The sequence below is a fragment of the Centroberyx gerrardi genome, chromosome 11 (genome assembly GCF_048128805.1).
Source record: "Centroberyx gerrardi isolate f3 chromosome 11, fCenGer3.hap1.cur.20231027, whole genome shotgun sequence".
Taxonomy (NCBI): domain Eukaryota; kingdom Metazoa; phylum Chordata; class Actinopteri; order Beryciformes; family Berycidae; genus Centroberyx; species Centroberyx gerrardi.
This window is the reverse complement of record NC_136007.1, coordinates 12,689,790-12,702,734: the sequence shown is the minus strand read 5'-3', so window position 1 is coordinate 12,702,734 and position 12,945 is coordinate 12,689,790. Positions and strand designations below refer to the sequence as shown.

At 39.6% G+C, this 12,945-nt stretch overlaps 1 protein-coding gene across 1 annotated transcript in view; it reads right to left on the bottom strand.

Annotated features, from left to right (window-relative positions):
• Positions 1-11,007, bottom strand: part of rxfp2a (relaxin family peptide receptor 2a) — a 40,748-nt gene extending 29,741 nt beyond the window's left edge. Inside the window, exons 1-4 of the mRNA XM_071911796.2 lie at positions 10,866-11,007; positions 6,948-7,031; positions 6,349-6,454; positions 2,535-2,606 (exon numbers count right to left, since the gene is read on the bottom strand). Coding sequence (XP_071767897.1) covers positions 2,535-2,606; positions 6,349-6,454; positions 6,948-7,031; positions 10,866-11,007 — 404 coding nt within the window. The remainder of the gene's footprint in view (positions 1-2,534; positions 2,607-6,348; positions 6,455-6,947; positions 7,032-10,865) is intronic.
• Between the last annotated feature and the right edge of the window lie 1,938 nt (positions 11,008-12,945).

Below are 12,945 nucleotides of genomic sequence, written 5' to 3'. Positions count from 1 at the left end.
TGAAGTCAAGTCATAGATGCTGAAATACGCATGCTATAAACAAAATAATAGATGCCTAATGTAAGCACAATATGAATAAATTTGGCACCAAAAGATTCCTTTGATGTGGGAGTGCTACATTGTTTGCTTTGCATACAGTGTGAAGGAAAAGGGAAAATGCCTCCTTAACAACAAGCTTTGTCATTTTGTCCTTTTTATCAAGCAAAAAGAACAAAAAGTCAGCCAAGATAGCTTTGTGTGGGAAAGTAACCGCCTGTGATTCAGAAACCTGTGGATCCCCACTGACAGCAATTGGTTTTGAATTCAGCCTGGCATCACATCTTCATCAGTGATGGTTGAGGGCCTCCTGCCTCATCAACATGTGCATTTGTTGTCTAATATGTTGTATTGATGTCCAACCAAACAACTCTACTTTTGTGTTATCTGCCCAGAGGTCAATGTTCCAGAGGTGTCATGCCTGACTCTGCTGTTGTTTTTCAAAACTAAGCCATGTGGCAATACACTTTTGGGGGAAACTGTATTTTCTCTTGGCCACACAGCAAATTTTCTAGGGTTAAGAACTGTTGATTTTAGAGCGACAGTTAATAGGAGTTGACAAGTGTTGATTGGAGAGTTGTTTGTTAACTCATAGAGCTGATATAACTCTTCACAGCTGATAAAGCTGTTCAAAGCTATAATAAAAGCTATAATAAAACATAAACATAAACACATCACGCATCATAAATGAGTTGAATTGACTGATGATACTGCTGTGGACCCTTCCAAGAAACCCATCTTTCCAACATTTTATTGTTGTTGTCGCAGAAAAAAACCTAACTGCAATTTTTATGTTTCTCTTTTACATAATTAAACACTTGCATAGTCATTTGTGTCTTGACTGACTTTCACGACCCTTGGTGCCTGCATTATTTAACAGCATCCAACAGATTTAGAAGTAGTAGTTTGTGGGGACTTAAATCCAAATGCACGCACTCTCATTCATATGTAGCCTACACAAATCTACAATGTTTGTTATTTATAACCAGAAACAAGTGTACTGGCGGTGCATGCAACAGCTTTTAAATCAAGGAAAAAACGTCACCATAAGCATTTGTTGATCTCTCTGTATACACAGCTTTGTATGCAGTATTGTAGCATGGTGTTCCCACTGATCAACAATCAACCATAGAACAGAATGATATCGGACAGACATCAGGAAGAGCAAGCCACACAAAAACAGATTAAACAGACATAACAGCCTTCTTTTATATAATGGTTACCAATGCATGTGTACTGTCTGAAAATTATCCTTCAAGGTAGCGCACATACATAAGAATAAAAACTGGAGATGCCAGAATGTTTGGTCATTTGCTCCCTGGTTACATCATTTAACATCATTAAAGTTTTGATAAGACTTATCAGCATGGTTAGAACGTGTCTTTGACCAATCAGATGCTTTGCTTAAACTACAGTGTCCGTTACATAAACATCTCCTGATACACAAGAAAAACAGACACACACACACTCATAAAAAATGTTTCCAAGCGCACAAGCTTCTGTCCGACGGAGAGAGTTACCACATCAAAGTGAAATCATGTCTCCTTCGAAGACAGAAGAAGAGAAACATTCATCCTGGCAGCAGCACAGTCCTCAGTCAGCAGTTATTATTATCTTCAGTGAGTTATGAGACAGAATTACAGGAATTGCGATCCCAGCGATAAAAAAAAAGAGGTACAGGCGAAATAGGAAATCCTTCCACTCCTTTACTGGACATTTCAAAAACAATCAAGAATGAAAGCTAGGATATGGTGATGTGGAAGCACATACTGTAATACATTTTAAGCCTGAATCTTATTTTGCATTTGATTTCAGTGACTGGAAAACAAATCATTTTTTTTTTTTAAATTCCTGGATGAATCTATCTATCTTCCTGGATAACTAGACTGGATATAAGAACAACTTTTAATAGCAATACATTTGAATTTGAGTGTGAATTTAAAGTGAGCATCCAGTAATTCATCTATATTCATTAATTTCATCTATCTAGCTGGCTGTCTTTCTAGCCATTTTGCGTACTTGCTTATTTGTTTATTTACGCATTCATTAATTCATTCATCATGTTTGTTTGTTTACTGTTGTATTACTGTTGTCTCCTTAGGTCACCGTACATGAAATCCCCCTCTAGCTCTAACGGAGTGACCCTGTCAGACAAACTGGGAGTCACGGCCTTTCAATGTACAGGAAGAAGGCATCGATTTAATTCCCACCGATCAGTACGAGTTCGGGAAACACCCCTGTAAACAGCCTCCAGAGGCCAGTTTGAAATGCAAGTCTGCTCCAGTTTCCTTAATAAGCTCCACTAAATTCTAATCATGTGGACAAGTGGTGCCGTAAATGTCAAGTCTTGAGTACTGCTGAGCCTCACACAGTTCCTTGGACACTCCATTTTTCAGAGCATTTACTGAATGATGACAATGGGTTGGCTAGACCGATGCAACCGAATGTGTACTGTATGCTGTAAGTGTGCGGAAAGCAGCTCCACAGATATTACTCACAGTCTCTCTAGGGCAGAGTATTCTGAGAAGACACTGTCGGACAAGACTCGGATCTCATTGCTCCTCAGGGACCTGCAACAGAAACCATGGAATGAAAAAAACACGCCACACATTTCTGCTAAACCGACAGAGCGCACATACACTCAGAGGTACAGACAGACAGATGCAGAGAGAGAGAGAGAGAGAGAGAAGTCTGATGCATTATGCTCAAAAACAGACTTGTAAAACAGTTCACATTTCACGACCGCTTCCTGGTGTCACTGCACTAGATACTATTACGGCACCATCTGTCAGGGAAGGGATCAGAACAGACTTGAACTCCCCAAAGGTCCTTCTGTCCCAGGCTCTGGAAAGGTTACAGCACAGGAAGATAATAAAGGCGTAGCATAAACTTATAACCACACACACACACACACACACACAGACACACACACAGACACAGACCCAAAGGGATCAGTCAAAGCAAAATGTAAAATTTTCCTCAGATCCAAAGATCAATTTGCAGGCATCACAGCACACGCATGCATAAACACTGGCAAAAGACTTTAGGTCTTGTCTAAAACAGATTTTACGAGAAGAAAACATAGGGTGGGAGCAGAGAAAGAGGCAGACGAGACGAGAAATAAAACAACGCACACAAACCTGCACAGATGAGGTAACAGGGAGGTAATGAGCAATAAAACAAAAGTGATGATAAAACTTAAAGCACATTCCATCAGGCAAGTACAAATAAAGACAGCAGTAAATCTCCAGCAAACAGACACCAACTGTCACCAACTGTCATTGAAAGTTAAACATAAAAATACAACAGTTCTTTAACAAGATTGTAAAAACTAACCCTTCCATCTGCAAATGGCATTCGGATACAGACAACTACATGGAATAATAAATTCCATTTAAATACGGATTTACAAGGGATAAAACCACACAAGGAGAGAAGAAAAAACAACAATGCCTAAAGGCCCTGACACACCAAACCGACGTCAACGACGATCAACTGTCGCAGATATCTAGATCTCCTCAAGAGCTCTTACTTGATATCTAATTTCTGCCCAAAATGCCAGTTATGCCCCTCTGGCTCCAAGCCCTTGATATGATTTCTACTGCTGTAAAACTTTTCAGTAAAAAATAACATGAGCACAGCACCATTTATTTAGGACAGAGCATTTACGACACTGATTATGGTCTGGGATTATGGGATCAAACTGGAGATATATTTTTTCTCTTGAATTCTTAATGTTGTCCTGTAGCATCAAGTCCTTCATATTGCTCTTGTAGAGTGAAAACCTTGTATCTACAAAATGTTAACTTTTCAGGAACTAAGTAAATCAGCCTTGTTTTCAGCTTGAAGCCCATTCATTTCTTCAGTTTATCCAATTGGTTTCATAAACCCAAGAGGCTGTAGAACTTTCCAAACCCATGCAGGGCCATGAAATTGCTCAATTAAAGTTTTTATATGAAAAACACCAAAATTGGAGTCACAAGGTTTTCAGCCCACAGTGACAATATGCTTTTAGGGATCATGTGAGGTGCTAGACTTTCCATTGCATTCAGTTGTTTCTGCAATCGCTCTTCATGTTGTTGATCGTTTATTCAGGATTTAACTCCTGTTTTTGTTTTCTCTTCACTTTAACAGGCACCATAATGTCCAAGGTGTCCATGCAAACCATGCATCACTTGACTTATAAAATAATTAGCCTACATGTGAATCTGAATGATTGTCTATATTAAAGGAGAAAAAAAAAATATTTGCAGTATTTGTAATAGCCGTAACTCCACTGGTGGTTTTCATGTTTTAACTTCACACCCCATTGGATAAACTCATAAATACATGGTGGTCAAGCTAAAAACAAGGCTGTTTCTCTTAGTTCCTGAAAAGTTTACAGCTTGGCGATACAAGGTTTTCACCTGATGCCGACAGTGACGATATGCAAATGTCAGAAACGCCCAAATCTTAATGCCACCCAGGAACAATATGTAATATTATATAAAGGTCAAATGTGTGTCTATGATTATGTGTAGGACCTTTGGCGGACTGCACAAGATTAAATGCCTCACTGAAGTCCAGGGATTCTTGTGCTAGGCAGCAGATGTGATTATTCAAGTCACCATGAATTTGAACAACTTGAACAACTTTGCCGTATTTAACCACAGACTAAGAGAGGAGGCTGGACATTTCAATAATGTCCTCTTTGGGTGCAGGGTGATTAATCAATACAAAGAGAATAGGAAGCTGCTTACTGAAAGTTAAGATAAAACATTCAAAGGATGAGAGCTCTCTAACACATACAGCGCTACACCTACAGGTGATTTTATAGATAACCACTCCTCCACTACAGTCATTTAGTCATTTAGGCTTCATTAAGTGAGGCATAATCATTAGGGTACTGTATAAGCAATTTTCAGTCAACTTGAGGAAATCAATGGACCAAGAGATCATTACAGATAAATGACTTGTTGCAACAGAGCAATCAATAGTTTGAACTTCCCTACTGAGATAGGCCAAAATGGAAGGGAATGGATACTAGCTTGTTCATATTCATGCTATAAGGCAGTGATTCTCAACCCTTTTCATATCAAGGACCTAATTTAGTCCAAATTAGAGCCACAGACCCCCATTTAAAATTAAATGCATTAAATTAAATAATTGATTATTATAGATTATTATAGATAATTGAGTTGATGAGATTTGTCTCTCGGACCCAAATCTGAGAATATTTTTATTAGATATGATATGATATAGATATGATTTTGTCCAAAATTCCAAGACTATCTGTATTGTAGGTATAGAGATAACAGTGAAACTAGGATCAAAAGTCTTTTCTAATTGTGTTAACTTCTTGTAAATTAAATAATGCTGAAGTTTAACAATTCATCAGTTTGCTGCGGACCCCCTGGAACCCCCTCAAAGACCCCTGGTGGTCCCTGGACCCCACGCTGAGAACCACTGCTATAAGGCGTCAAACTAGACGCACAGAGGTGGAGGAGCTAATGGGTCTGAATGGTAAAAATGGGAAAGGGAAACACACAAAGGGGGGACAGTGGGACACGATGAATCAGGAGAAGAGGTACAACACTAGTCACGAGTCCTGGGGAGGGAGAGTCAACGGCACAAGGCTGAACAGTGTAGGTGAGTTGGGCCTTGTAATAAGTGGGAGATAAGTCAGCAGCTGAAACACCACAACCCATGTTCCAGTCTGAGGGAGAGAGTGCCACTGTAGCCGGGGTAAAAAACATCTCTGTTCAGGAGATGGCAGACGACCAGCTGTATTGCAAAAAAAAAATTCCTTCTATTTCTCTCTTTTAGTTGAATTATTTTGCTATGTTTTGAAAATGTTTGATAAATCCAAGGGTCGTAGAATTTTCTCAACCCATTGAGCAACCATGAAATCCTTACACATAAAACAAAACTCACGCAACAATATCCCACATACAGTATGACATTTCTTATTTGTTTTTCCTTGGCTGTTATTTCTAGAATTGTCTGAGAATTTTCCTGAGAAACTCATCTGGAAGGTGATCACATATGTTAGGGTACGGCTTGATTAGAAGATCTGGAAGACAGATTTATGTTAGGCAAAATCTAGGTTTCGTTTTGGTTTTTGTTTCAACTGATGCATATTAGGGATAGAAATTTCAACAAATTTTGCTGTTGATGAAATGATGTCACCTGCTAACCCACTAGCTGGCTACTCTGTACCTTTGGAGAACACACTGGCATGCATCAATACACACAAACATACACACACACACACACACACACACCCACACACACACACACACACACACACACTCAAAAGACGGTGGCACTTACAGCCAGGTAACATTGGGAGAGAGTTGAGGAACGTCCTGCAGGTTGACCGCCACACACTCCACCTCTGTCTGTATACAGCCACAACTCTCTGGATACTCCTGCAATACTACACATGTGCACATGGGTTAGGGTTATACACATACACACAAATTAATATATAACCTTCAAATGGCATTTATGGATTTTTACAATAGAGGCTTATCACAAAATGTTTAGAGTAGTTCCCAGTCGTTATGTGGGACACTCCACCATCCCACCAAAAGCAGAAATCGGAACGTTATCACCTCTTCCTCCATGACAAAACAAAGAAAATGCCTTATATCACAGCGGCAGCGGCTTATTATACTGTACAGTAAGTTATTAAAACAGGGGAAAAAATCAGAGCGGAAGAGGTGATGATGTTACAATCTTTCCTTTTATCGTCACTCGTCCAGCATGGAGGTGTGTCCCTCATCAGTGGGAAACACTCACAAAATATTCTGTAACAAGCCTGTACTGATAAAGCTGTGGACACACAGACACACACACACACACACACACAGGACAAAACTGCCTACTGACACACATACAAACATATAGACACACACATGCACACTTACAACACACATTCAGGAAGGGCAGGTCCACAGGATTGGCTTTCTGAAATGTTCGACCAAATAAGTCCGCCCATCCGATGTTGTCCCCTGCAAAACCAAACAAGGGAGAATTATCTGCACATCCTGCTAGATAAAATGCATTTGGAAGAACACCCAGTTACAGTAGATGCTGTTGATTCTACTTATCAGCTTTAAACAGGGAAATGTGTAATACAAGACAATCTTGATAAACTGTATTTGAAATCTCTAAACTATTATCCCCAGCATTGGGGCATTTCGGGGGTACATTGTTCCAAAATACAGTGCTCTCTCTCATTAATCATTGCACACAAAAGCATTGTTGGAAGCAATGTCTTTGCAACTTGATATACTTGTATAATTTATACCCTCAGCCAGATTTTGGACTGGCCCCCTCAGAGGTCAAATTTTAATTAAAAAAGAAACATGGCTCACAGGAGACTACAGAAGAGAAGCTGAAAACACAATTTCTCTGATTAGCTGAGCTGCTGCTGGACCAAGCCGGACCGAAGCAGCCCCACTATACATGGTGCAATAGTCTCCCATCTGTCTTTTCACTGCTAAGATGACAAAAGTGTTTGCTCTCAACAACATAACCAAACATCGAATTGAATTAAATTAAATTAAAGGACTTATTGCTAGTGCCACATTGTGCTACATTGCTTGACTTTGCTTTTTAAACAAATTTATTCATTCAAAAATGAATGAATAAATGGACTTGAATTAATGAAAGCAGCCTGTGTGTTAAATAAAAGGTACACGCTGAGCGCCATTACATTAAACTGTTGCTTTTCTAAACATAACACAAAATGAATGGGTATTTCTTGAGAATAATAAGCTAAATTAACTTCTGAAACATTAACTTTTGTCAGTGTCAGACATTTTCCTCAGACAGTTAGAGCTACTCACACTCAATGTGAGCACTGCTGTTGCTGCCTGTTAACAGCATGATCAATGCGTGGTGATATCTTTGACAAGGCAAACGCTGTGTCATCCTCAATTCCCACTCTTGCTATGATTTAGTTTTCAGGGCTGTCGCGGCTGAGACGGCAGCTTCACATAAATATGAAGTGCTGAATGGTGTGACGCTATTTTTACTCAGATCAGAATGTTTCCAGTGTGGAATCAAACAGTCTATGAGCTCTTCCAAGAGTTTGGATGAGTTAGTGGCTGGAAGCTGTCTTGGAAGCTTAAATGTCCTCAGAAGAACTTGCTAATCCACTGATAAGAAGCCTGCTCCTGTGAGACTGGAGGAGAGTGACTGTTCAACCTCTGCAGCATCTTTGACAGGTGCACAGTTAACATGTCAGCGACTCCAGATGAGCCACGTGTTTTCTGCAGTTTGTTTTCTTTTGAACGCCTCGATCCGTTCACGCTGGGTAATGCTGTTTGTGTTTCCACCCTGCATTGTTCCGCTGACCTTGTTTGTTTCACTGAATATGTCTGCAGAGCTAAGTTGAGCGAGCCACTTCAAAAAGTCTGCAAGATCAGGTGTCTTTTCTGACAGAAAGCTACTGTTCACAGCGATTATCCAAAACTTCATCTAGGCTTCGTTCCATGTCCTTTGCAGCAAGTTCACCTCCGTGCAGAAAGAAGTCCATAAAAGTCGCACGCAGAGCGACCTTTTTCATCCTTTGAACTACCCCAGAGTGTCTGCCCTTCATGGTCGCGGCTCCGTCTGAATGCAGTTAGTCCAGTTCATTCTATTGGATTTCATAAAATCATCCAGTGCTTCAAACAGATCTTTTGCAGGTGCTGTTTCCTTTCCTTAGTTCTTTTCAAAACAAAAAAGATCCTCCTCCTTCATTTCCTTTTCCCATTCATTGTGAATGTATCCCAGTAAATGTGACACTTTTGACAAGTCGTTGAATTGATTGATTTGGATGGCTGCCACAAAGCCGCTCAGTCAGCACTTCTGTCCTCAGACTCATCTGAGACGTGGCAACTCACAGTGTCGTCTGATCTCGGACTTTTTGATAATTGCTTGGATGTCTCTTCTCCAAACAATTCTCCCACTGTCTCAGTTGCCCATGGCATAATCAACTCTTCCCCAATAGTATGAGTCTTTTTGTGCACAGCTGTTTTCTGGGCCAAAGTATTGGATATTTTAAGAAGTTTTTATTCACTGCAGTAGATGCCTTTATCTCAGATTTTGTGCTACTCAGTTCTCTTATGTTTTGTTCAAAAAATTACCTGGGTTTGTCTTTTTACATGCCATGTTTTGTCTGTAAATGTCTGATCTACTTGGAGGGTGTCATAAGGCCTCAGCAATTGAGAGCAGATGACACTTTGTGGCTGAGCTGAGCCTCTGCTCCCGGGAAACCATAACAATCATCATATTTTCAACATTTTGTCTCTCCAGCTGAGCATTTCTGCCTTTTGTTGCTGACTGTGGCCTCAGCACTGTGCGTTGGCCCAGGGACTGCTGCATTCTCATTCTTTGTTAAAGCGCTAACTGAAGATGTTGTTGGCTGATCTCTGTGTGTTTCTGGATTAGCAGACACTTGTTTGGATGGTCGAGTTAAAAACTTGTCCACTCTGTGTATCGTGGAGGAGCAACATTGCCAAATGTAGCCAGCTTTGCGCATGAGACGTGGAAATTAGGCTGTTGATGAATTAAAATACTGGTGGGATTAATGGTCACTGCATTAGACTAATTCATATCATTATATGTACATTTGGGCTGATGTGTGCTAATTATCTGGTCTCATTTTTTCTGACTTGATGTTTGATGTTACAACTGTTTTTGGGGGCGTTGATAGCAGCCGATGACAAGACCCACCAGCTGTACAGCAAGTGGCAAGAAATGTGTTGGGCATTTTTTGGGGAAAAAATAAAAACTAATGAATGTTCATCATCTATTTTACCACATTATATGTAGATTTGGACTGCTGTGTGTTCATTATTGGGTAAAAAATAATTTCTGATTTGATGTTTTGAGAATGGGGATTTATTATTGCTGTCTTTTCGATATTTTTCCATCACCTACGGCCCCCCGTTGAGAAACACTGCTCTAGCTAATGTCATTGACTTAAACACAAGAGATGAGCACATTTGATGGTGGTGGAGGCCAAAAAACATTGTAGCATGTGTGTGTGTGTGTGTATGAGCCAACTCTACTCTGAAACCCACAGATGAACTCAAATCATACATGGCATAATAACACTATAACAATACTGTAATAAACAGACAAACAACTACCTTTGCGACAATATGCATAAATTTAGTTCTAAAAGATCAGGGAGATCTGGGAGTTTCATATCGTCTGTATTACAGCTGTCACCTGTCACCTTTTTTTTCAGTGGATATCCCATTTGGGAATGAAATTCATCACTCTTTCTTTAAAGCAGGAGTTGGTAAGTTTTCAAGAAATCACTGTTTGTTTGGACATCTTTCCCACATTGTTGCAGGCTACTGATCCTACCAGTATTTGCAGTAAACTATTTGCAGCTCAAAGATATGTAAAAGTGAATATCTGTATTCCATGTTAAACAGTTTACAGTGGCACAATGGTGCATGCATTCTTAACCAAGCTACAAATAAGCTGTGTGATAATGATTAGTCCCAATGGCCCAAAAAGTTAAAAGCTTCAAGCTGCATTTTTTGTGTCTGCAGGTGGGCATGTGGCCTGAATGATCTCTCTCAATAAATTATGATGTTTTAGAGAATCTTAAAATATTACAAACTGCAGCTTAGATTAAATTATTATAATTTAGAACAAAATGACAGCCTTACCCTTTATTATTCCAATCAGCAGTACAAATGAGTTTCAATTGCAAAACAACCTCAAACAAATTCACATTCACTATGCATCACCATACATTTGCACTTGCACAGACACACACACACACACACACACACACACACACACACACACACACACACACACACACACACACTTACCACAGTGCTGCTCATCAGCTTCGTTGGGACAGTCTTTGTGTCCATTACACTGCAGAGCCTGAGGGAGGCACACACTGATGTTCCCACAGGGGAACTGTCCCAGGGGGCAATCAGCCTCTACCTCCGCCCTGCTGGCCACCATCGCTGCTGCTACAGGGAGAGAGGGAAGAGAAATGGAAGGAGAGAGGAAAGAGAGAAGAAAGGTAAGAGAGTGGGAGCTAATTAGATTGTGAAGAGATAGAGAAAGAAGCACCATCTCCTTAGAGTTCAATAGCACTGAATTTCAGTACTCAAACGTTTCTTCCAGTCAGAAATATGTGGAAAGAAGGTGATGTGACACCAAATCATACAAATATACAGTTCAACCAAGACATACAAAAGGTGAATATAAACTATCAACTTAGAGGCATTTTCAGGGGATGTGGGTACATTTCTTCCATCCAAATCAGTTATGACTGCTTTAAAATGAGGCTCATTTGTGTGCAAAACACAGTCAGACACAAAGCTCTTCAGCTGGCCCAAAGAGCTATTTTGTGCTGTGTAGTCATTTCAGCCTGCTGTCTCTCTGGACCTCGACTGGCTTGCAACACAAACCAAAATCCCTATTCACATCTGCAAAGGGGGGTGGGGGGGGGGGGCATGCTGCCTTCTCTTCTCTTTATTGCCTTCTTTCTACTGACAGGCCATATAGACTTCGAGAAGCTCTTTCTCGTATACTTGGTAATTTTCTTGTCGAGCTAATTAACGCTGTGTCTTCCATGACATTTTGAAGTCAAAACTGTTGTGAGGCACAAAAGCACTGAGAGTAAGAACATGGAAGATATAGGGAAGTGTGAGTGGGGAAGAGTATATGTATAGGTTTTGCTTTGTGAGCGCCTGTGTACGTGTGTGCGTGCATGTACAGGTATATGTGACTGACATGACAACAGAGCCCAAGAGCCTAGTGCGTTTACATGCAAACAGTATCCCAGATAATAACTAACATCTCCAATATCATATCCAGCATATTGATATTTATATACGTCTTCATAGACTGATCGAGAAGATTCCTCTATAGTTTAATAGTTCTTTCTTTAATAGATTAGAGTTCTTTCATTGACTCGATCTTGAGGCCCTGGGAAGACAAAGGACCTCAAAGCAATCCACACTCAACTGGATATAATAAGCTTAGAGAAATCTCACTACTGAAGGACTCATGTACAATGTGAAGAACAGTTGCAAGAATTGAAAATTGTTGCTACCTTTTCCCAATAATTTGCCATTTTTCTTTTCTTAAAGTTATTCTCTTACATTACCTTCTAACAAAACCCTCAACTTAATCATCTTAACTGGTCTGACCTTAAATGAGGATACCACTGAATACTGGCTTTGAAAAAATAATAATAATAATAAAAAAGTTTTGTCCAAGACTAACAGAGAAAAAAAAGAGAAGAATTTGTCAAATTCCTCCTATTCGTTGTCAGTGAGAAGCTCTAGTGTGGTGCTTGGCTCTCTGGTTTCCAGGAGAGAGTTGTTGACTATAAGAATGGCATGTACTGGTCTTGAAATGGCTTAAACTGGGTAATAATCCCCTTTGAACTGAACTGTTTCCTTTATATTAATTTAGCTGCAGTGGCTGCTCACAACTGGAAAACTGTTAGAAAAATGTAAATACAAAGACAATTCAGAAAATAAATATATATAAACAATTACAATTTCAACCACTATTGTCTTTATATCAAGAAAGAGATATCCAAATAAGTGCCATTCTTTAACTGCAATATCTATTGAAACTGATCATGAAACGGATCTAAGAGTGAACCTGGGTCTCAGAACAGAAAATACCCCCGTCACCCACATCTACAAAAAACTACAGGAACACTGATCTAACCTCAGCTAACAAGTCGTTTTGACTTACCTATACGCTTAAAGACATTTTGCATAATTTTCATATGAATATATATTTCTGTCAAATTTTGATTGGGTAACGTACCTATTATAAGCAAATGAGAGCATTAGTAGAAACAAATACAGAATCTGTACAGTCCCATGTGTATATAGACCGACTTAATTAGCACTTTATGTGAATATGATCTCATCT